Genomic DNA, 25,938 nt, shown 5'->3' with positions numbered 1-25,938 from the left:
TTACTACTAATTAGTGCCGTTCGAAGTCATTTACTAAGGTCAAAGGTCATTTGAGGTCAACTGGTAAAATACCATTATATAAGACTGGTTAAAATTTGGTCTCATTCCTATGAACAAATTAAATGCAACCAACCTTGGGTCATAGCTGCACTATGGGAACCCATATCTATTACTATTAGTGGTGTGCAAGGTCATATACTAAGGTCAAAGGTCATTTGAGGTCAACTGGTAAAATACCATTATATATTAGACTGGTTAAAATTTGGTCTCATTCCTATGAACAAATTAAATGCAACCAACCTTGGGTCATAGCTGCACTATGGGAACCCATATCTATTACTATTAGTGGTGTGCAAGGTCATATACTAAGGTCAAAGGTCATTTGAGGTCAACTTGTAAAATACCATTATTTAAGACTTCTAGTTAAATTTAGCCTTGTATGAACAATTTAAATCCTATTGCAACCAAACTTCGGTCATAGCTGCACTATGGGAACCCTCATCTATTGGTGGTTTTCAAGGTCATATGCTTGTAACTTGTAAAATAATATTTTTCCTAATTAAATTGCCCCTTGGTGGAAGCACCCTTACCAAACATGAATGCCTATTTGGCATTCTGTAGCTATTCGCCAAGCCCTCGAGTGCTAAGGATAGAGGTACTAGATGGTCACTAGCACTCAGTAGCTAATGAATGCCTATAGAGCTGGTTCACAGGCATTCCGAATGCCTTACAAGAATGCTACCGAATGCCTATTTACTCATTAAGCCCTCAATAAAGCTCAATACTATTTACTTAGGCATTCCTAAGCATTCATAACTTAGGCATTCCAAGTGGTTCTAGGATTAGGCGGTTTGCTATAGGCACTCGGTGGCATTCGGATAAGTCATAGGCATTCCACTGAAAAAATTTCTAAGTATTAGGCATTCGGTTAAATTTTTTTTAAAGTAATAGGCATTCCACTGAAAAATTTCTAAGTATTAGGCATTCGGTTTAAAAATTTCTAAGTAATAGGCATTCTGTTCAATTAGGCATTCTGCTATAGCCTTGACTAGCATTCCTTAGTGGTTGACCCAAGGGTCAAACAGGTGCATGATGGGAATATATTTCTAACTGCCATTTTGAACTGGTGTGAATGCAGAGATGATGGAATCTTTATCCTTTCATGTTTCCAGCTTTATTATAGACCTTATTTTTCCACTTTTTACATTTGGGATGTTACATGACAATGCATATTATGTGGACAACATCATACATGTATACATGTGATCCATGTAGTTATCTTTGTGTGCAATAATATGCCACAATATGGATGGTGTATGTATAAAAGGTAAGCTTAAATATGACTAGATGTAATGTAGGCAGTTTCTTGAAATATGGAAGGAGAGGCTAGTTAGTATGTATATTGGGGCATTATTATTATTAATAATAATAGTGTACATTTATACCACGCACAAATATCCACTAAAAAGCACTCATATGGTGCAAGAAGAGCTCAAGCAAAGAGCATGAAACCTCAAACAATGAAACCAAACAACAGTGACAAATTACCGGTACATCATTATGTAGCTATAATTATTTTGTGTACGTACACTGATCCCAGAAATCAGGCTGTATTTGCAAATGAACTTCAACCTGATTTCAACCTCTGCATCCGGGCTCTGCATTGAATGTTGGTTGAAATCAGGTTGAAATTTCAACCTTGTATCAACGTTGAAATTTCAACATGATATCAACTAACTTTTAGGTTGAAGGGTTGAAATCAGGTTAGGTTGAAACTTCGATGTTGTTTCAGTATTGATACAACGTCGAAATCCTAACCTGTGCAGACTAGGATATGTTACTCAATTTATCAGTTATGAATTTGATGCAATTTAGTGGATCTTGCTGATGCCCATGGCTCCGGGACATGGCTATATACTTGCTGATATATTCAAGTTCAATTTGTGCATATTCTTAATCCTTACTCTCATAGAATTCCTACAGCAACCCTATAAGATTCAAGTTCAAGTGCTATTTAAAAAAAAAAAATACAGGAAATCATATGGAAAAGTATACTGTTACATCTTTGCGTTCACTCAATTGATGTGTATACTGAATTTTAAGCTGAATTTGCAATTAAAATGCCTCTGCCTCTGTCACAATGGATAAAAATGGGAGTATATTAATTATGGGCTTACCATTTGCGATTTTCTGCAGTGCATTCCTATTCCTCACTTTTGTAGAATTGCTATAGCTATATTATTATTTATATCATGGTTCAAGTGCTATTATACAGGTGGTTGGAATACCTATAAGCGGTTGGAATGCATATAGGCGGTTGGAATGCCTATAGGCGGTTGGAATGCTTCCTAGGCAATTGGAAATTTCTTTGGCGGTTGGAGTGCTTCATAGGTGGTTGGAATGCCACTAAGTGGTTCGAGGGCCTAGCTCATTTACATATTTCGCCTCTGAGGAGGGCTTATGAACCGCTTACGAACCACTTATAGCGGTTGAGGGCTTAATAAGTGGTTCGAGTGCTAACCTGTAGGCGGTTGGAATGCTTCTGAAGTGGTTGGTATGCTTCCTAGCGGTTCGAATGCTTCCTAGGCGGTTGGAATGCTTCCCAAGCGGTTCGAATGCTTCCCAAGCGGTTCGAATGCTTCCTAGGTGGTTTAAATGCTAGGTGGTTTGAATACCTCCTTAGTGGTTCGAATGCCTCCCTAGTGGTTCGAGTGCTTAGCTCATTTACATATTTCGCCTCTGAGGAGGGCTTATGAACCGCTTATGAACCACTATAAGCGGTTGAGGGCTTAGAAACAGGCGGTTGAGTGCTAACAACCGCCTATTAGCTCAATGTTATAGTATTGGAGGCATTCACCATTTAGGCATTCATTAGCGGTTCTTTACCATTCAATGGAATGCCTAGTGAGTGCTTAGAGAATGCTAGTTTTTTAGGTAAGGGCAGGCATACCGCGACCAAACGGATTGTAATTCGTTTACACAGATAGACAAATAACCATTAATTTGCACCCCTGGGCAGCAGTGACAGCACCCCAAGCCCCCTTCTGGATCTGCCCCTCGGTGTGGTTGTTGCAAACATATACGAGCAGGACAGGTGTTGTTAGTTATTGCATGGGCGGGTGACCAGCAGTTAACCCGCGGTTCCATGGAGCTCCATGGCACCCGGCCTGTGAATAAACTAGGGGGTTACCCGTATTTGGCAGTTCTCTTACCTGGCTGATGGTGACTGTACCCACCAAGTTTTATGCCCATAGGACAGTTTTTACTAATTTGACCTCAGATGACCCCTTGTGACCTCGAAATGACCTTCCAAAATTTGGCTCTAAATGTTGACTACCCACCACGTTTCATGCCCATACGACAGTTTTCAGTAATTTGACCTTGGATGACCCCAAAATGACTGTCAAAAAATTTGACTCTAAAAGTTGACTGTACCCACCAAGTTTCATGCCCATACAACATTTAATAATTAGCCCCAAAATGTACATACTTTTTCCTTTGTGTTTGGTGGCCACCAATTGACCTTTTGATAGTGGTTTTGTCAGAGGTGGCTTATCACTTATCCAAATGTTTATGCCAATTACATGGCGTATAGAAAACACATGAGACTAATTATTTCTCCCTTTTATTTTGCCCCCCCCTCCAGATTTTGGATAATTGTGAGCAGGGGTGCCACTGCATTTGTGATATCAAGCTAGATTTACAACCAACCATATATTTATCAGGAGTCTCTTCGATGCCCAGTACCCTGAAGCTACCTTGTAAGTAACCATCTGTTGAGAGAAATTCGGAATTCAAAGGAAGCCGACAATGATGTTTAAACCATTTACTTGTTCTTATTGTGGAATTTACTTTCACTACTTTGATGGATTGAAGAGGCATGTTGCTAGGCATCAGATGAAGTATGACAGGCTTAATGTCAGAGGGCAACGGAGTATGTACTGTCTAAATTGTGAACAAAAAGATGGCGGCCATACAGAGACCAGAAGATATGGACATTGCCAGGAAAGTGTTTTAGATAAAAGTGAACTTACCATGCAGATTACAACTCAAACCAAAAATATCATCTCTCAGTGTCAGTATTGTCTGAGGTGTTTCAAGAATAGCAATAACATGAGAAGACATGTCAGAACTCACACCAAAGAGAAACCCTATCAGTGTGAATATTGCCAGAAATGCTTTTTTCATAGCAGTACTTATAAGCAACACATTAGAAGTCACACAAAAGAAAAGCCCTTTCATTGTGAGATTTGTCAGAAAACTTTTGCACAACAGGGTAATCTTAAAATCCACACCAGAACTCACACCAAAGAGAAACCCTATCAGTGTGAATATTGTCAGAAATGCTTTGTAGACAAAAGTAATCTTAAGCAACACATCCGAATTCACACAAAAGAGAAGCCATATCCGTGTGATTATTGTCAGAAAAGCTTTGCAAACAGTAGTTCTCTTAGAAATCATATCAGAACTCACACTAAAGAAAAGCCTTTTCAGTGTGAGATTTGTCACAAAACATTTGCACAGAAAGCTACTCTTTTAGGTCACATCAGAACTCACACAAATGAAAAGCCATTCCAGTGTGAATATTGTCAGAAATGCTTCCAAAGTAGCAGTAACCTTGGAAACCACACCAGAACTCACACAAAAGAGAAGCCACATCAGTGTGAATATTGTCAGAAGACTTTCACACATAAGTGCAATCTAAATCGCCACATCAGAACTCACACAAATGAAAAGCCATATAAGTGAACAGTGCCAGAAATGCTTTGCAGACAGCAGTTTGCAAACGACCTGTCAAAAGAGAAACCATATCAGTGTGAATATTGTCAGAAATGTTTTGCTCAAAACAGTGGCCTCGCACATCAAAGAAAGCCATATCAGTGTGAGTATTGTCAGAAATGTGTGTAGCACATCAGTAATCTCATAAGAGCCACATCGGAACCCGCACCAAAGAAAAGCCATATCGGTGTGAGATTTGTCACAAATGTTTCTCAAATGAGGCACCTCCAAACTCATACAAAAGAAAATCATCATTGCAAGTAGCTTCAAATATTTTTCACATAAAAAAACCCCTCATAATGTGTAAATAAGGGAAATGTGGAAAAAGTAAATAGAAATTTACTTTTTTTACAAAAATGGTTAGTTTAAAGTAAACATGATATATAATAACTCTCCATTTCCTGACTGCATACATAGGATAACCCTGTAATAATTATATCGGGCTTCTGATCTTTATTTAAAAAGTTGTACGCAAATGATGCAATGATAAAGAGCTCTGCTCTGCCTGTTATATTTTTGTTTTCTGTTTGTGTGGAGCCCAGCACTGGGTAAAACATGATAAAAAGAACTTCTTTTTGGCAAGAACTTTAATTGAACAGCAATTTTGTAGGAAACTTTTGTGATATTTGGTTTCTTTACAATTTACCGCTATTGAGATGTCTAAATGCATTATGAGTTGTATTTGTTTGGAATTGATGTTGCGTACACGTACTGACTTATGAACTGATGACAATACCCCAGTATTCACCCTTTGCACGGATAAACCGTCTTCCTACTAAAACGAGGTTCTCCTGCAAATTATTTTTCCTCTTTTTTGGTTTCCCCTCCAGATTTTGGATAATTGTATCAAGGAAATACCACTGCATTGTAATGTATCAAGATAGATGACTATATCTTCAAGAATAAATACATGTACAACCCCGTGTACACCCATCATTTATTTTACAGTAGTGTCTCCTCAAAGCCTAGTACTCTGAAACTACATTGTAAGTAATCATCTGTTGAGAGAAATCATAGACTCCATTCTTAATCCATGATTTAAAGGAAGCCACCAATGATGTTTAAACCATTTACTTGCTCGTATTGTGGAATTTACTGTAACTCCTTTGATGTATATAAGCGGCATGTTGGTAGACATCGGATGAAGTATGACAGGCTTAATGTCAGAGGGCAGGAGAGTATGTGCTGCCAAAATTGTGAAAGAAAAGATGGTGGTCATACAGAGACAAGCCGATATGGACATTGCCAGAAATGTGTTTTCGATAAAAGTGGACTTACCATTCACATCACAACTCAAACCAAAAATGTCATCTTTCAGTGTCAGTATTGTCAGAAAAGCTTTACAAACAGCAGTACTTGTAAACAACACATCAGAACTCACACTAAAGAACAGCCCTTTCAGTGCGAGTTTTGTTTGAAAACTTTTGCACAGAAGGTCAATCTTAAGAGCCACATCAGAACTCACACCAATGAGAAACCATATCAGTGTGAGTATTGTCAGAAATGCTTTGCAATCAGTAGCAATCATAAACGACACATCAGAACTCACACTAAAGAAAAGCCCTTCCAATGCGATTATTGTCAGAAAATGTTTGCAGATCAGGGCACTCTTATACGCCACATCAAAACTCACACCAAAGAGAAACCGTATCAGTGTGAATATTGTCAGAAATGCTTCATACGTAGCAGTGAAGTTAAAGACCACATCAGAACTCACACAAAAGAAAAGCCATATAAGTGTGAGTATTGTCAGAAATGCTTTGCAAACTTCAGCAATCATAAACGACACATCAGAACGCACACAAAAGAAAAGCTCTTCCAATGCGAATATTGTCAACAAACGTTTGTAGAGCAGAACACTCTGAAGCGCCACATAAGAACTCACACCAAAGAGAAGCCATATCAGTGTGAATATTGCCAGAAATGCTTTGCAAACATTACTACTCATAAACAACACATCAGAACTCACACGAAAGAAAAGCCTTTTCAGTGTGAGATTTGTCCTAAAACCTTTGCGCATGAAAAGTACTCTCACAATTCACATTAGGAGTCACAGCAAAGAAAAGTCCTTTAAATGTGAATTTTGTCAGAAATGTTTTACTCAAAGGAATGGCCTCACATACCACATCAGAACTCATACCAAAGAAAAGCCATATCAGTGTGAGTTTTGTCAGAAATGCTTCACAGTCTGTCATTCTCTGAAGAGACACATCCAAACTCACACAAAAGAAAAGCACCAGTATGTGTAGTAGTACCAAAAATGGTTTCACATCAAACTCATAATGCCAAACCGATTGTGTAAATAAGGTTATTGTGTAAATAGACAAATTAATTATGACAAGTTAATTTAAAATGAACTAGTTACGTATTTTATCAGTTTCCTAACTATATGTACATAGGACCATTATATCCATGCATCTACAGCAGTTATTATATTTAGAGAATAAACGATAGGAATTTTTATTTTGCCTATCCTCTACCGTGTGATAGACGACAGGCAGGTCCAATATTTTGAGTAGTGGATGCCGGCGCAACTACGATAAAAATATTGGACCTGCCTGTCGTCTATCATAGGTAGAGGATAGGCAAAATAAAAATTCCTATCGTTTATTCTCATTCTTAGTCAGCTAAATATTATTTTAATAACTGTAAACAATTTTTTTAAAGCAAAAACTAAGTTACCGTCATAAAAACTCCCCTCATTATAAAATGAACAAAACTTGTTTACAACTTCACGTATTCGTTGCGCGTACTGCTAGCGCGTCGCGTATTCCGCACTAGTCTACGCATCCAGCGCGATACATACTACGCACCTCTACGCGTATTACGCATTATCAAGACGCATGATGGCGTGGGGTCGTCTACGGCCTGATAGACGGCACCCGAAATGATGCGATTGTCCAATCAGAAATGTGTCTACGAACTAGACCACTCCCGTTGACTAAGAATGGTCTATAATTAATGATCCTTGTTATAATAAATTTACATATAATATAAAAAATCTGCCTTGTATGTGATATCTGTTACAGTTACTTTAATTAGTATGTTTTCTGTTCGTGTGGAGCGCATGTAGGGCAAGGGTAAAGTATGACAAAAAGAATGTCTTTCTGATCCTGTCGTGTGGCCTTTGACCCCAAATCTATGATTCATAGACACTGGGTTATACGCTGGCGAAGTTACGTAATTAATCGGATTAACTACTATAGCAATAGGTACAAACAATTTTGAATATACCGTACTGCACTACAAGCAGGTTGCACCCATCACCTGTCGTCAATCATATAATAGATTGAATACAATACCGCTCTTTTCAAAGAGACTAATCTTACAGGTGTAAGTGATTAGCATTTCTTTGACATCTATGGTTCAATGCAGAGGTACTGCATGAACGTAGTAGTGCAGCGTGATATAATCAAAAATTGTTTGTACCTATTGCTATGGTAGTTAATCCGATTATTACGTAACTTCGCCAGCGTATAGTGATGCATGTGTGCAAGTTGCATCACTGTCTTACGTAATTTGTGGGAGAAGTAGCATTTTGAAAGTATTTCGTTTTATACCGGAAGTGACCCCTTAATGACCTTTGACAGGCGTTAAACAAAACTCAGTCAAAATGCTACTTCTCCCACAAATTACGTCGGAAAGTAAGGTCACTTGCACACATGCTATGTTATTAGAATTGAGGTCAAAGGGTATTAAGGGGTAATTGCCGGTGTAAAACCAAATACCTTAAAAAAAATTATTAGCTAAAAAAACGTAGGAGAGTGACGGTATGTTCACACATGAAGTGTTTTTTTATTTGGGGTCAAAGGTCATTAATGTGTCTCTTCCGGGATAAAACGAAATACCGTTAAAATGCTACTTCTCCCACAAATTACGTAGGACAGTGACGCAATTTGCACACATGCATTGCTATAACCTGGTGTCTAAATCATACACACATTTGTGGTCATAGGTCTTTAAGGGGTCACTTCCGGTATAAAACGAAATACCTTCAAAAAATTTATCAGCCAAGAAGAACATAGCAAAGTGACGGTATATTCACACATGGATTGATGTTATCCAGTGTACACAATGTATTTTATATTTGGGGTGAAATGTCATTAAGAGGTCACTTCCGGTCAGACGAAAACCCTTCAAAATGCCCCTTCTGTCACAAATAACATATGGCATATCACTCAAGTTCACACAAGCATTGGCATTTGCCAATTTAATAATGTCTATGGGATTTTTATAGATTTTGGGGTCAAAAGGTTTTTAAGGGGTCACAACACGGCTGTGTTTGTGGTCTCAGACCACAGCTATGTCTAGTTAAATTTATATTCGTGAGATAATGCTGTCGATCGGGTTGTGGCCCTTTAACTACAAAATTGGTGGCGTGCGCCCGTAATTGATGGTGTCATACGGGCTGTAAATAGCCTCAGCTACCGACCAAACGTTCGCCAACAAAGAAACGATTGATTTCCCGTGGAAAATATTGTTCTTTTACTGATTTTGCCTATTTGATGACACTTGGATGAACACGAATTGAAGAAAAAACGACAAGATTGAGGTTGGTCGAGTTACTGAATCGATGACAAATTATAATAATGTCAATGAGCAATGGCGTAGATTTCTTTTTGACATAGCTGGGGGGGGTTGGAAAAAAATTTCTTGAAGTATATTGAATCCAGCACCATTAGGCGACAGAACAAATTTTATGGTACAAATGCGCGCGAAAATTTTTACCATATTGAAGCTAAACTGGTGAAATATGGTGCTAGAAGCACCGCGCAGCACACACCGTCATCATCCATATCTTCGTGTTAAAAATTGCCGTGATAGTACGATGAATCCTCACGTTTTTCAACAACTACGCATGGTGATTTTGTTCGAGATAGGCCGTGCGACTCGGGCTAAGCATACAATTTGAGATTTTGAGAGCCTGCCACACTGTTTCTATTCTATGTTTTACGATTTTCGCATGATCAATATATGGCTGGCGTAATCGCCTGGCGATGGAGCTGCTACTGGCGTAGCTTACTTTTCTTCTTCGGCGAGCTAAATTGACCAATCATGTTAGATCTTTTCATTACGCAGAGCCAGTGGATTCATCCTCGTTCAGAGAGAGAGAAAACTCTTGCCAAAATTAATGTTTAGGCCACATAAAATTAATTATTCGTTTCGCGTCCACCGCCCGCCTAGGTTTTGGGCCCCGCATGGATTTATTTTTATTTTTTATTTTTTTCCCAAAAGTACGATAAAATGCTGACAAATACGAAAACAAACAGAAAACATGTCTAGCCACCTCTGAAGAAGCTTGGAGACGATCTTTTTCTTACTAAATCCGAACGCCATAAAGTAGAACCTAATAATCCTTGGTAGAACACTATAAATTACAGCCGAGATCAATGCCTGTTTAGTGTTATCGCGGGATTTTAGATAATTATGAAAATACGATATCGAAGTGCCGTGCAGTCCGCATGCATAGAATTAAACATTTTACTGAGTTAATTCTTCCTTCTTGTTATGTTTTATAGAATTTAAAATGTATTTAGATGTATCAATGATTTGCAGTATTAATATTTCGTGGTATACCGATAAATGTATTGAGCAAAAGAAGCGGAAAGTAGGCCACCGGCCGTATTTTTTGGTGACCGAATTCGGCAGCTATGTCTATGGTTACTGTTGCTGTGTTGTGTTCTTCGTAGTTCGTTCATAAAATATTGAATGAAAAAAAAAAAAAAAAAAAAAACCTCCCTCCCGCCTCATTTTTCAAAACCAGGTGGACGCGAAACGAATTTTATTTTTTATGTGGCCTTACTATGGGGATATTAAATGAATCGATTGTAAATAAACCACGACCAGTTGTACAGGATCAATACCATTGTTTGATTAGTGTATAGTCAATGTTACCTTGCATGCATGTGTCATGTGTGTGGCGTGTTTGTTTGTTTGTTTGTCTACTGTGTCAGGCCAGGATCACTGACACCCACGGTACTGATACTCTCATACTATCACGGTGATCATATTGTTGAATGTTGTTGACTTTAAAATAATCATGATGCAGTCATGTCTACAGTAGAACTCACCACGACCTTTGAAGGACTTAAACCCTATTAAAAGCTATTAAACCAAGATAACACTCAATGAAAACAGCTCAACTATGTTACATCAGATCTTCTCTGGTTAAATACACACTGCACTTGTGTCTGTTTTACCTGTGCAATGAGCTGGTATTATAGTTTCAGTTGGGTGAAGCGATTATAAAGCGAGCATAAAGGTAACAATACTGTGGGCTTTTGTTTACGAAATGAGACAATAGTCTGCTTATTGTTAACCAGCGTTCTTGAAAATGAGAAGCTTAATGACTTAACACGGTTTAGAAATAATTTCTTCATATCTTTTGGTACAAAAGTACCAATATTTCCAAACACCTAAATTAGCTAAAAATTTAGGACATACAAAACTATATTTTCTAGAATTTCAGAGAATACTTTAAATATTGGCGGTTATTTTTTACACAGTGGCGTCAACTAGGCAATGGCCTATACTTCTAACATACACTATTTGTAGAGGTCACGCGTCAATGGTGGCGCACTGAGTATTGTGTATAGGAAAAGCGGACAGTAACTACAGTATGTATGGCCTACTACTAGTATATAAAGTAAATCCGAACTGGTTTGCAGTTTGCTGAAGGTCGAATTCGCATGAGCCACACCGCGCATAAGTTATACAAATTAGCTCCGGCGATACACTGCAGATCGCAGAACTGTGTGCATGGTTTACCACCACTCTGCCTGGCTATATAGTTATGTACAATACTGTATGAGTCCCGGTATGAGTTTCTTATGAGTGCATGTCCATCTTAATAATAAGTCGGTTCGTACTTTTCATAAACTACTTTTTGAATCATAACTTTCGTGACCGAGGATATTTTGCAACTACGTGACGCTCGTCTGGCAAATTCTTAATTAATAAATTCGCTTCACGTAATGTCGCTTCAGTCATACTTGATTGGTCAGTTTTACCTCCGAGTAATGAAAAACTCTAACATGATCATTGATTGGTCAATTTGAGCTAATTTGGCTCCACGGAGCAAAAAGTCAGCTACACGTAGCAGCTCCACGTTGTGGCGGTTGCGGCCTACCATATCAGTATCCCATATGATATTTCTATTGCAAGAAAATTTTATTTGTTGTCAGATAAATCTCAGGTTTTATCTTACCGTAACCACTCGGGTATAAGCCCACCCCCTAGATGGGCAATTTAACTTCAAAAATGGTGGTGGGCTTATAACCGGGGAGGGGCTAGTAGTTGAATTTAAAAATAAGAAAAATCTTCCCCATTTGTACATGTGCCCAATGTATCAGTATTTTCTATCATCTTTGTCAATTTTTTTAAAATTTTAAGTATGGAATGTTAATTTTTAACTGATATTTTTTAAATACTTGTTCTTAAATGTGAAAGGAAAGCATTGATATGATTTAAAAAGTTAGCCAAAATGACTACTGGGCTTATAACCGAGTGCACCCTTGTTCCCTGCGGGGTTCCCTGAATGGTTTAAAAAATAGGGGGGTGGGCTTATAGCCGAAGGTGGGCTTATACCCGAGTGGTTACGGGTAATTACACTAACTGGAAATTAAATGCACTAATTAGTGAGGACCGGTATTTTGCTGTGGATATGTTTAACTGCAATTTTGCGGTAAACTTTTGAAATCCTGGGTAAAAATTGTGATCATTTCAACTCTTTGAGAAAATATTTATATAAAGGAATGCATGTAGAATCGAGGTGCAATACAATGTACATTATTGACACACTATCACTCTCTTTATCTACGTCAATAATAGAATATCGATTTCAATCGAATTGAATACCTTGCTCAGTTTTGAGTTTGTAGTTGACTAGTAAGCGACCTATCCTTTTCTTGCGTTCGGTGAAATACCACTCGCCCGTCGCTCACCAACGGAGTATTAAATTTATATTTATCGTATAGGAAGTCGACACTGTGCAGCAGTCCCTCATCCAGTTGCTGAACAGGCTAGTTAGGCCAAAAACTTCAATTTGGTGACCACTCTCTGGCTAGTAAGGTTTGATGATTGATTCGACTTCTATGGACCATTTAGAAAAAAAAATAGCCCCCCATGCACTATGAAAGTTTGACGCTGATAATCACACTGAAAACCATTTTCAGCGTTATTCAGACAGGGTCTAATTCTGCATAAAACCGAACAGCGTTATTTCTATAGATCTGCTGCGCATTCAAATTGCATTGTATTGCATCGTAATTTCATTTGTGTCTATGCTAATTATGTTTACACAACATGAACTCACATGTTTTCAAGCAAATTTGCCGATAATAGGTGATCAAAAGCGATCGGAATGTTACAAAAGTACAGATCGCATTCAGCTTACTTCATATGAGATGATCTTTGGAAAAATACGGCATAATTTGTCTTGGTGTTTGCGGAATGCCATGCAGTAAAATATTAATACGTTGCGGCAATTCATGATTGACAACTAACAATCGGTGTGTCCTTTGTATCCTCCACTGTCAATTTCTTATCCACTCACTAATCCTCACAAAAGCTTTGTGTTGATTACGTAATGTGTGGAGCAAATTGCAATAAGTACAATGAAATAATGAGTAGGGCGGGCTCCGGCGGGTTTCTTCTTCATCTTACGTAACAGTATTGTTCTCCAAAAAACCGGAAGCTTGTCGTTTGGAGCTCTAGCTGAAATACAGCAAGATAATGTAAGATAGTAAATGTAAACCTGTATTTTAGCTAGAGTATCTCGAGCTAGCGTTACTCTAGATCCATTTCCATTGTTACTCAGGGTATTTTCAGTGTGGCTATTTTCTAGGGATTATTTTTCATAACAATAGCATGGCCCAATGCATTTCAGTGTGATTAGAACCATTTCAGTGAGATTATTAAGAAATGGCCTCTCATTTTGAGAATGTTGTGGTCTATTTTCAGTGTGATTATAGACATTAATCTGATAACAAAAGAACTCTTTTCAGTGCTATTTCAGTGGTATTATCTATTGTATAATTTTTCAGCGTTACTCTGCACTTTTCAGTCTCAATATGTGTCTTTATGTCCCTCGCGAAAATCCCGGCATTTTTAGCTAGAGGCCAAAATCCAAAATGGCCGCCACCACCATTTTGAAAATTTAAGTTTTGAACCAGAGCACAGGTCTATAATCATGCACAAAGACACTTATATACACTTAAGATATGTCGAGTACAAGGATTCCGATTCTGACATTAGTTTGACATTACAGGATTTTGCCGCCCTAGGCAAATCCTCTCCCTGCCGCCCCACCAAAGCATACCAAGAGGGTTACCCCCTTGAAAACTCATCAGTTTTTACCTATTTTTATACTGCCCATGACCGTTTTCCTCAGTGGCATAGATTTCTTTTCTTTGGGGGGATGGGGTTGGAAAAATTTCTTGGAAGTATAATGAATTCAGCACCTTTTGGTGACATAATAAGTTTATGGTACAAATGCGCGGGAAGCGCACAAAACATTTTGAAGCTAAACTGTTGAAATATCGTGCAAAATGAAATAAATTCGCGCGAAGAGAATTTCAAGGTCATTTTGGGGTCATGCAGGTCAAATTGCCATAGATTGTAACAGGTTCATGACACAGGGTTCAGGATATTTGGTAAGAAGCAAGACAAAAGCGACAAGGTCATTTTGGAGTCATCCAAGGTCATACAAGGTCAAATCGCCATAGATTACCAGACTCATAATATTTGGTGGGAATGACCAAGTGAGACAAAGAATGTCAAGGTCATTTGGGGTCATCCATGGTCATAATATTTGGTGGGAATGACCAAGTAAGATAAAGAATGGCAAGGTCATTTTTTTGGGTCATCCGAGGTTCGAGAATCGATCCGGTGGTTTGAGAATCGCCTTGTTTAATTTTACATCAGCATGTGTAGCATTTTTATATTCAAATGACCCCCACCCGTGATTAAGTAAAACTTGATTATTTTTTCCCTTTTTTTCCATCCAGGTTTTGGATAATTGTGACCATTGTAGTATCACTGTAGCCCTACATATGTAATATCAAGCAAAGTGACCAGCATAAATCTTCAAGCATAAATACATGTTCAACCCACCATAGATTTACTCAGGAGTGTCTCCTCAAAGCCTACTACACTGAAGCTACATCGTAAGTAACCATCTATTGAGAGAAATCATCGGCTCCAGTCTATATCCATAATTCATTATGATGTTTAAAGCATTTACTTGCTCTTATTGTAGAATTTACTTTCACTCCTTTGATGGATTGAAGAGCCATGTTGGTAGACATGAGATGAAGTATAACCGGCTAAATGTCAGAAGGCAGCAGAGTATGCACTGTCCAAATTGTAAAAGACAAGACAGTCATACAGAGATTAGCAGATATGGACATTGCCAGAAATGTGCTTTAGATAAAAGTGAACTTACCATACACATGACAACTCAAACCAAAAGTGTCATCTTTGAGTGTCAGTATTGTCAGAGGTGTTTCACGGATAGAAGTAACATGAAAAGACATATCAGAACTCACACAAAACCCTATAAGTGTGAATATTGCCAGAAATCCTTTGCAGACAGCAGTACTTGTAAACGACACATCAGAACTCACACTAAAGAAAAGCCCTTTCAGTGCGAGTACTGCGGAAAAACGTTTGCACAGCTAACTAATCTTAAAAACCACACCAGAACTCACACCAAAGAGAAGCCTTATCAGTGTGAATATTGTCAGAAATGCTTTTCTAACAGTAGTTCTCATCAAGGTCACATCAGAACTCACACAAAAGAAAGGCCTTTTCAGTGTAAGATTTGTCAAAAAACGTTTACACATCAAAGTATTCTTATAAACCACATCAGAATTCACACCAAAGAAAAGAAATATCAGTGTGAATATTGTCAGAAATACTTCATACGTAGCAATGACTTTAAAGACCACATCAGAATTCACACCAAAGAGAAACCCTTTCAGTGTGAATATTGTCAGAAATGTTTTACTCAAAGGAATGGCCTCACATACCACATCAGAACTCACACCAAAGAAAAGCCATATCAGTGCGAGTATTGTCAGAAATTCTTTACAGTCAGACATGCTCTTAAAAGACACATCCAAACTCACACAAAAGAAAAGCACCAACACAAGTAGCATCAAAAACGGTTTATCATCAAAGTGATCTTAAAATACAAACTCGAAATGTGTAAATAAAAGGTAAATGTGGAACCAGTCTTGCATGATGTGTACTGGTAGTTGACAGTGATGTGATCAGCCTGTTTGTTAAATTTTCCTGTAGAACTTCATCTGCCAGCCTTTTTCCATTGACAGTAGTAAACTGACGAGCACTATATATTTATTTATTATTTATTTATTATTCATTAGGCATTTCAACAAAAATATACAGCAAAATTAGACCAGCAAGCAAGGGCTGCCAGGGCCCAACAAAAGTGGCAAATAAAGCACTGACATCTAAAAGATGAGTGGACCCCACCCTTGCAAGCTGGTCATGAAAATAAACAAAGTATTGCACTATAAATACACATAAAAATTACAAAGATTATTAAGGGCGTACTACACCCATATATTGGTTTGATTGGTCTAAAAAAATATTTTGTCATTTATAGCGAGGCGATATATGCACAGATCATGTGAAATAAAATAAAAATTAAAAAATAAATAAAAAAGGTGTTTTTAAACCATTGTATAGTAAGTCATTTTAGCCCTATATATTTTTTGTTTACCGTATCCTGGTAACTCAGATGCGTGTTTCATAACAAACCATAATTTATTCTTTTCAACATGTTCAAGTAGGGTACATGAATAGAATACATTAAATCCTTTGTTATACTCTCTATAGAAAATCTAGTGGTGCTTGCAAAATATATAACACTGAATAAATTAAATAAACACTTACACAATAGATGCATAGTCATTAGTCAATTTGATATTGATGTTGTTATTGATGTGTTGTTAGGAGAAGAAAAGGCTATTAGGTCACCGTATGTCAGGTTATAGGTCAATTGGTTCAGGTCAAATTTAAGCATCAATTTTGAATACACATGTGAGAGTCTGTGATACAAAATGTATCATAATGAGGAATAATTTTGATATTCTGTCTTTAACTGGATATATATCGAGAAGTGCAAGGTGGATATACTAATATACCTTGGGATGTAAATGGTGAGTACAATTTAGAATGCCTAGTTGAGATGGATTTCACAAATAAATATAAAATAGTTACCAAAATCACAAAAGCTAAGCTTACGGAAAACTACCCAATATGGTGGTATAGGTGACAAGAAATACAATTTTTTTCAACATTGCTGTAGTATGGTTGTGGTAACCTGTTACCTATGGCTTAATTAAGTTTCAGTGAAATAATGTCGCAAGTTAAAAATACAAAATATAGCTCAACATTGAAAATAGAAGCATTTTAACCAGTTCCTTTTTTGATAGTTGTGGAGCACCAAGTTCATGAAGTCATAAAAGAAATCAGGAACCATTTATTCCCATTTTACATATCAACTTTATTTCCCTAACGTGTTAGCAACACATATCCAAAATTTTAACGAAATCCGTTGATATTAAGCTTTCCAAAATGAAGTGAATTTAAATCATCAGTGATGTACCACCTTTTGGCTTCTACTTTTAAAAGCATGTAAGCTACCTTGATACCGATGCCACCAATAAAACGAGAAGATTTGCCCCTTCATTTTGCATACCACTTTGTCCAATTTTTTTTGTAATTTCTTCACAAAATGCAAAAAATGCAAAAAAATCAATGGGTGTAGTACCCCTTAACACATTAAAAGTACAAACATTTTTTAAAAACAGCACTATGTTAAAACTAGAAGCATGAAGCCCCAAAATACAAGAGACACAATATATTGCACTTAGCCAAGCAGGAAAAAAACACACCACAACATAATGAGATAATCCCCCCCCCCCTCCCACCCTATCACCACAACAAAACATAGATGGCACCAAGGATTAAATTTCTTGAATGGACTGAAAGTAGTCTCTCAAGTGGGATTTGAAGCAGTTAAAGCTATTGCACAAATAAATATCAGTGATGTGACGGGGGAGGTCAGACCATTTTTGTCTCGCCTGAACTTTGTTCAGGATGGGACTTAGTAATCACTATTTCTGTCTGTCCGTGTGTGTGGATGGATGGATGTGTGTGTGTATGTATGTATGTATGTGTGTCCGTCCGGAGCTGTATCTGGGGAACCGTAAGACTTACGGCGACGCTACCTGGTGGGAGGAAGGGTATCCAAGTTTGCTCCGTAACCGTATGTTTTCGGGGAAAAATATGCAAATTAACATAGCTAATTTGCATAATTTATGCGAAAATCAGCGCAAATTGATAGCGGAGTTTGTGGACAGACTATCTCAAGATCCGTCGGGCGCATGGTAATGAAACCTGGCGTCAGCTATGATACACATCTGCTGATCACCTGATTAGTTTTTAATGAAAAAGTATGCGCATTTAGTTGTTAATTGGCATAATTTATGCGGAACGATTCTACAAATATGGTTGGAAATCTGAAGAAATCCGCCTTGTGGAGCTGTATCTGGGGATTCGTAAGATCCCTAAGCCCTATGATGATGTGGTAGGGGGGTAGTATGACCAGAGGATCTCAATCCGATTCGATTTTCAGCGCAAAATATGGTAATTAAGTACCTAATTTGCATAATTTATGCATAAAATGCAAAAACCTATTTTCTCGGAGACTAGGGGTGCATACGTTCTTCAAACTTGGTGGGTGGGTGCATCTTCACCCCAGACAGAACAAGTTTGTATTGATTAGTTAGTCGTCAAGGTCACCCAAGGTCATCCAGGGGTCATCTGAGGTCAAATGACTAAAAACTGTCGTATGGGCACGATACTTGGTGGAGTACGGTCAACATAATGTGGTAGGGGTAGTATGACCAGAGGATGCACACTAGTACCCCCCATGTGGCCCCTCCCACACACTCAAAGTTGGGGGGGGTCAAAAATTTAATGAAATATTGTTTTATATTGCGCATTACATATATCAATTTCGGTCATGTAGGCCAAGTCATTAGGCCAAAAAAAGACTTTTAAGAATGTCTCATGTACAAAAGTATAGGAAACTGTACATTTAAAACAACCTTTTTAAGGTGAAGGAAGCATTTTTTCAAAAAATGTCTAAAACAGGTTTTATGTCAAAAATGTCTCTGTTGGGGTGCTACATCGAGTCAAATGTTCACTAGCACCCCCCCCCCCCATGTGGCCCCCTCCCACACACTCGAAGTTGGGGGGGGTCAAAAATTTAATTAAATAATGTTTTTATATTGCGCATTATATATATCAATTTCGGTCATGTAGGCCAAGTTATTAGGCCAAAAAAAGACTTTTAAGAATGTCTCTCATGTACAAAAGTATAGGAAACTGTACATTTAAAACAACCTTTTTAGGGTGAAGGAAGCATTTTTTCAAAAAAATGTCTAAAACGGGTTTTTATGTCAAAAATGTCTCTGTTGGGGTGCTACATCGAGTCAAATGTTTGGAAGATTATTTCGGGGTCATCTCAGGTCACCCATGGGTCATCTGAGGTCAAATTATTAAAAACTGTCGTATGGGCATGAAACTTGGTGGGTACAATCAACATTTAGAGTAAAATGTTCGGAAGATTCTTTCGGGGTCATCCGAGGTCACCCAGGGGTCATCTAAGGGCAGAGTACTAAAAACTGTCGTATGGGCATGAAACTTGGTGGGTACAATCAACATTTAGAGTCAAATGTTAGGAAGATTATTTCAGGGTCATCCGAGGTCACCCAGGGGTCATCTAAGGTCAAACTACTAAAACTGTCGTATGGGCATGAAACTTGGTGGGTACAGTCAACATTTAGAGTCAAATGTTCAGAAGATTATTTCGGGGTCATCCGAGGTCACCCAGGGTCATCTGAGGTAAAATTACTAAAACTGTCGTATGGGCATGAAACTTGGTGGGTACAGTCAACATTTAGAGTAAAATGTTCGGAAGATTATTTCAGGGTCATCCGAGGTCACCCAGGGGTCATCTGAGGTCAAATTACTAAAACTGTCGTATGGGCATGAAACTTGGTGGGTACAGTCAACAACTCAACATTTAGAGTAAAATGTTTGGAAGATTATTTCAGGGTCATCCGAGGTCACCCAGGGGTCATCTGAGGTCAAATTACTAAAACTGTCGTATGGGCATGAAACTTGGTGGGTACAGTCAACATTTGGAGTAAAATTTTCGGAAGGTTATTTCGGGTTCATCCTAGGTCACCTAAGGGTCATCTGAGGTCAAATTACTAAAAACTGTCATATGGGCATGAAACTTGGTGGGTACAGTCAACAGTTAGAGTCAAAGTTTTGGAAGGTTATTTCGGGGTCATCCAAGGTCACACAGGGGTCATCTGAGGTCACATTACTAAAAACTGCCATATGGGCATGAAACTTGGCGGGTACAGTCAACATTTAGAGTCAAAGTTTCAGAAGGTAATTTAGGGGTCATCCAAGGTCACCCAGGGGTCATCTGAGGTCAAATTACTAAAACTGTCGTACGGGCATGACACTTAGTGGTTACAGTCAACATTAAGAGTCAAATTTTTGGAAGGGCATTTCGGGGTCACCCAGGGGTCATCTGAGGTCAAATTACTAAAAACTGTCGTATGGGCATGAAACTTGGTGGGTACAGTCAACATTTAGAGCCAAATTTTTGGAAGGTCATTTTTGGGTCATCCAAGGTCACCCAGGGGTCATCTGAGGTCAAATTACTTGAAACTGTTATATGGGCATGAAACTTGGTGGGTACAGTCAACATTTAGAGCCATGTTTTTTGGAAAGTCATTTCGGGGTCATCCAAGGTCACTCAGGGGTCATCTGAGGTCACATTACTAAAAACTGTCGTATGGGCATGACAATAAGTGGTCACTGTCAACATTAACCCTAACAGAACTAGGACTCACTAAAGCTCACTATTAAAACCGCTCTGCGTGCATGCATTCCACGGGACTTGATGACGCAATCAGACCAAGTCATATATACCCAGGGAATCGTTGGCGGGCCAACGTCACCTGTGTAGCTACATGCTGGGGATCTTCTGCGTGGCATGCGAGGGGTCCGAGGTTGAATCCGGGGTGCCAAGTGACTTTCCTCTTCATCTTCTCTCCTTTTTCGTTCCTTCTTTCCCTTCCGATAGCCAAAAAACCTCGGGTAGGGTTAGGGTTAATGACCATGCATATTTTCCCTATATGCCTTCTTAACCCTAACAGAACTAGGACTCACTAAAGCTCACTATTAAAACCGCTCTCTGCGTGCATGCATTCCACGGGACTTGATGACTAATCAGACCAAGTCATATGTACCCAGGGAATCGTTGGCGGGCCAACGTCACCTGTGTAGCTACATGCTGGGGATCTTCTGCGTGGCATGCGAGGGGTCCGAGGTTGAATCCGGGGTGCCAAGTGACTTTCCTCTTCATCTTCTCTCCTTTTTCGTTCCTTCTTTCCCTTCCGATAGCCAAAAAACCTCGGGTAGGGTTAGGGTTAAGAGTCAAATTTTTGGAAGGGTATTTCAGGGTCACCCAGGGGTCATCTGAGGTCAAATGACTAAAAACTGTTGTATGGGCATGAAACTTGGTGGGTACAGTCAACATTTAGAGCCAATTTTTTGGAAGGTCATTTTGGGATCATCAAAGGTCATCCATGGGCATGACACTTGGTGGTTACAGTCAACATTTAAAGTCCAATTTTTGTAAGGTCATTTCAGGGACATCTGAGGTCACCCATGGGTCGTCTGTGGTCAAATTTCTAAAAACTGTCACAGGGGCATGAAACTTGGTGGGTACAGTCATCATTTAGAGCCAAATTTTTGGACAGTCATTGCAAGGTCATCTGAGGTCACTCAGAGGTCATCTGAAGTCAAATGACTAAAAACTGTTGTATGGGCATGACATGTACAGTCAACATTTAGAGCCCAATTTTTGGAAGGTCATTTTGGGGTCAGTAGGGGTCATCTGAGGTCAAATTAGTAAAAATTGTCGGATGGGCATGAGACTTGATGTAGGCCTACGGTCACCATCAGCCAGGTAATTGTGCCCAGCCGAGACCCACCAAAATTTAGGGATCAAAGGTCAAATTCCAATATTGGTCCAATCAAGCTCAAATTGAACAGGCAAATCGCCATGGGTTGTTGCAGGTTCATTTACTTCTACCAAAAGTAATCGTAAAAGCAGGCGATCGCGAAAGCAGGCGAGACTCGTGGTTCGAGAACCGCCTTGTTTGGGGAAGCGTTGGATGGAATGATAAAGAAAAGCATCAGTTTTGGCTTTGAGATGGTGAAAAATAAGGTGATCGGGATGCCTACTATATAGGGGCTGTCCAATATAATTGTGAGCCCTCACCCAGTCTAATTTCCAAATGGAGTGTCAAAACTAGCTCCCCCTCGGCCCGCCAAAATTTGCTCCCCCCCCTTGCTCATGCCAAATTTTGGGTTTGCCAATTTGCAAACCTTTATGGTCAAGTTATATGATGCGAGCATATCATGCTGGAAATAGTGCATGGGTGCCACAACTTTACACGCTTTGCGTTTCTGTAGCATCCTCATCTCTCATACCACATTATTGAAATATTATTTTGTAATATTAATATTGGTATCTCAATTGTAAATTATTTGGCATTGCATTGTTAGTGTTACTAATTTATTACAAAATGGTTTTTTTCTCTATATTCATGTTATTTATATGTATGTGTGTTGAGATGAAAATAAAACTGAACTGAACTGAACCAGTGCATACTGTACTATTTTCCTAAGCCTTTTTAGAGTATGTTATTTAAAAGGTGCCCATAAATCTGGTTCAGAATAGCTTCCTCCCCCCCCCCAAAAAAAAAAAAAAAAAAAAAAAATCTTTGCACCCCTTCCAATTTTACCATCTCCCATGGGTCAAGTTAAATATACACAAAGACCACAGATGGGAATTTGTCTTGTGCTTTCACCAGCGGGATCATCAATTGATTGCCACCTAATTGGCCCTCTTATAATCAAGACTTCCTCAAGGTGGGGGGCCGGCAGTGAAAGAAACACCACCTCCCGCTGGTGAGCTACTAAAAATCTAAAACTATGCTTCTAAATAATCTGCTCCTCAGAAAATGAAACCGGCACAGGCCAGCTAACCAAAATAGAAGATCCAGCACCAGTTAGCACCCATACTGTGTCGGCATTACAAAGCAAGACGCTTTGCCCATATGGGGATACGCCATCACCGTCAAAAGGGGATCTGTGTATATGTACCCCCCAGATGACCAAACTAGTCTCTAGTAAGCGGACGGGATCAGGCGCCTCTAAACCGACCATGCAGCTGGAATCACTTAACCCTAGCTAACTGGAGTTGATATGAAGGAATGAGAACAAGTAAAAGATATGGCTAGATGGCCTGCCTGATCTGGCTGAGGATACTGATGATGTACTTCACTTCCAGATTATCTACTCCTCTGAATGTACTTTTCAGAAATGCTTTGCAGACAGAAGTTTTGAGAAGAACAAACACATGGCGGCTTTGAGGCAGCTTCTTTTTTCTGTAACTTATTTTTTCCCAAATAAATCTAGTTTTAGGTATCAAAATAATAACTGACTAAGAATGAATAAACGTTAGGATTTTTTGTTTTTACTATCCTCTATCATGTGATAGATGACAAGCAGGGCCGTTCCGACCATTAGGCCAGGTAATTGGGCAGGCGGCAAACGCAGAGGGGCGCAAAAAAAAAAAGGAATGGAGAAAGCAAAAGGGAAGAAAAATGAGGGCGGATAAAAGGAAGAAAAACGGTCATGGGTAGTAAACAAATAAGTCAAAACTGATGATGAGGGCCTCTTAACACTTTTTTGGTATGCTTTGGTGGGGCGGCAGAGAGAGGCTTTGCCTAGGGCGGGAAAATCCCTAGGAACGGCCCTGATGACAGGCAGGTCAAATATTTTTATCATAGTGGATACTGGGTGTGCCGGCATGCATCCACATACTCAAAATATTGGACCTGACTGCATGTGTATCACATGGTAGAGGATATAGTAAAAACAAAAATTCCTACCGTTTCTTCTCTTCCCTGCTTTTTATTTCTTGCAGATGTTGCAGGGGATGTTGGAACAATTGAGACCTCATGCAAGTACATCTATTGACTCTTCATAGATGGATGTTCATTCCTACTTTCGAAACGACTGCTTTAAAAAAAATCAATAATAACCCATATGTGAGTGGATGCGTTGATCTGTCTGATTCAGTGAATCTCGCTCAGGTCTCACCTGAAGTGAAACTCACTCTGACAGTAGAATAAGATTGATACATTGCATTGTATAGTAGAGCAGTACGTAATCATCAATTAGTCATTTGTTCATGATTCAAAGGAGGACGGAGATGATGATTAAACCATTTACTTGCTCATATTGTGGAATATACTTTCACTCCTTTGATGGATTGAAGAGCCATGTTGGTAGGCATCGGATGAAGTATGACAGGCTTAATGTCAGAAGGCAGCAGAGTATGTACTGTCCAAAATGTGAACAAAATGATGGCGGTCGTACAGAGACAGGCAGATGTGAACATTGTCAGAAATGTGTTTTAGATAAAACTCAAAGCAGAAATGTCATCTTACAGTGCCAGTATTGTCAGAAGTATTTCACAGACAGAAAAAAACAGATAAGGCACATCAGATATCACACAAAAGAAAAGACCTTGCAATGTGAGTTTTGTCAAAAAACCTTTGCATGGAAAAGTGCTCTTATAAAACACATGAGAACTCACACAAATGAAAAGCCTTTTCACTGTGGATATTGTCAGACGTCTTTCGCACATGAAAGCAGTCTTACAAAACACACCAGAACTCACACAAAAGAGAAGCCATATCAATGTGAATATTTTCAGATGCCTTTCACACTTAAAAACCACATCGGAACTCACACAAATGAAAAGCCATTTCAGTGTTTGGTTTGTCAGAAAACGTTTGCATATCAGGTTAGTCTTACAAACCACATCAGAACTCACACAAAAGAGAGACCCTATCAGTGTGAATATTGTCATAAATGCTTTGCAGACCGCAATACTTGTAAACAGCACATCAACACTCACACAAAAGAAAAGGTCTTCAAGTGTGAGATTTGTCAGAAGACTTTTGTATGGAAAAGATCTCTTACAAACCACATTAGAACTCACACAAAAGAGAAACCCTATCAGTGTGAGTTTTGTGAAAAACGTTTTATACAACAGAGCAATCTTAAAAGCCACATAAGAACTCACACCAAAGAGAAACCTTATCAGTGTGAATATTGCCAGAAATGCTTTGCAGACAGCAGTACTCATAAACAACATGTCAGAACTCACACAAAAGAAAAGCCATATCGGTGTGAATATTGCCAGAAATGCTCTGCAGACAGGAGTACTCATAAACGACATGTCAGAACTCACTCAAAAGAAAAACCCTATCAGTGTGAATATTGCCAGAAATGTTTTGCAACTTATAGTAACCATAAACAACACATCAACTCTCACATGAAGCCATTCCAGTGTGAGATTTGTGAGAAACATTTTGCACAGCAGAGCAGTCTTAAACTCCACATCAGAACTCACACCAAAGAGAAACCCTATCAGTGTGAATATTGCGGGAAATGTTTTGCTAACAGCAATAATTTTAAAACTCACATCAACACTCACACAAAAGAAAAAACCTTTCAGTGTGAGATTTGTCACAAAACGTTTACACGGAAAAGTACTCTTAAAATCCACATGAGTAGTCACATCAAAGACCACATCAAACCTCACGAAGAGGTGTGAATATTGTCAAAGATTGTATAGAGTGTTCTACAACACATCAGAAATCAGAATTCACACACACAAATCTTTTGCTCAGCAGGAGTGCTTATTGCATTCATTGAAACTAAATAAACCACCGACATGTTTGGTTGCAAATGTACAATAAACTATGTTACTTAATGGTGTATTTTATAACAATTCAATTATTTCTCAATGAAACCATAAAGGTCATCCAAAGTCAAAGGTCAGGACAAATTCAAAGTTGCACCATTTGGGCTGTAGCTCAGGGAAAATGACCCCTGGGGACAGTGGCGTAACTAGGGTTGGTAGCGCCCGGGGCAAGAAACAAAATTGGCGCCCTA

General features: G+C 38.8%; 2 protein-coding genes across 4 annotated transcripts in view; both read left to right on the top strand.

The window, feature by feature from the left end:
* The window catches only part of LOC140167972 (uncharacterized), a 37,120-nt gene extending 11,182 nt beyond the window's left edge, over nucleotides 1-25,938 (top strand). Inside the window, exons 3-5 of one of the 3 annotated variants that reach the window (XM_072191265.1) lie at nucleotides 3,647-3,761; nucleotides 14,787-14,945; nucleotides 23,897-25,938. In XM_072191265.1, coding sequence (XP_072047366.1) covers nucleotides 24,164-25,597 — 1,434 coding nt within the window. In that variant the 5' untranslated portion in view covers nucleotides 3,647-3,761; nucleotides 14,787-14,945; nucleotides 23,897-24,163 and the 3' untranslated portion in view covers nucleotides 25,598-25,938. Of the gene's footprint in view, nucleotides 1-3,646; nucleotides 3,762-5,609; nucleotides 7,211-9,181; nucleotides 9,332-14,786; nucleotides 14,946-23,896 lie in introns of those variants that run through there. The other 2 variants (XM_072191264.1, XM_072191266.1) reach the window with 2 other exon arrangements.
* Nucleotides 3,771-5,612, top strand: LOC140167978 (uncharacterized). Its single transcript, XM_072191281.1, has one exon. It carries the CDS (start codon nucleotides 3,811-3,813, stop codon nucleotides 4,747-4,749), a length of 939 nt encoding a protein of 312 aa, XP_072047382.1. The 5' UTR covers nucleotides 3,771-3,810; the 3' UTR covers nucleotides 4,750-5,612.

The sequence above is a fragment of the Amphiura filiformis genome, chromosome 13, assembly GCF_039555335.1.
Source record: "Amphiura filiformis chromosome 13, Afil_fr2py, whole genome shotgun sequence".
NCBI classification, from domain to species: Eukaryota; Metazoa; Echinodermata; class Ophiuroidea; order Amphilepidida; family Amphiuridae; genus Amphiura; species Amphiura filiformis.
This window is presented reverse-complemented; position numbering and strand designations above follow the sequence as displayed.

Bases quoted from the DNA above. Each gene is read 5' to 3' on its own strand.
- LOC140167978 (XM_072191281.1), top strand. From the start codon at position 3,811: ATGATGTTTAAACCATTTACTTGTTCTTATTGTGGAATTTACTTTCAC.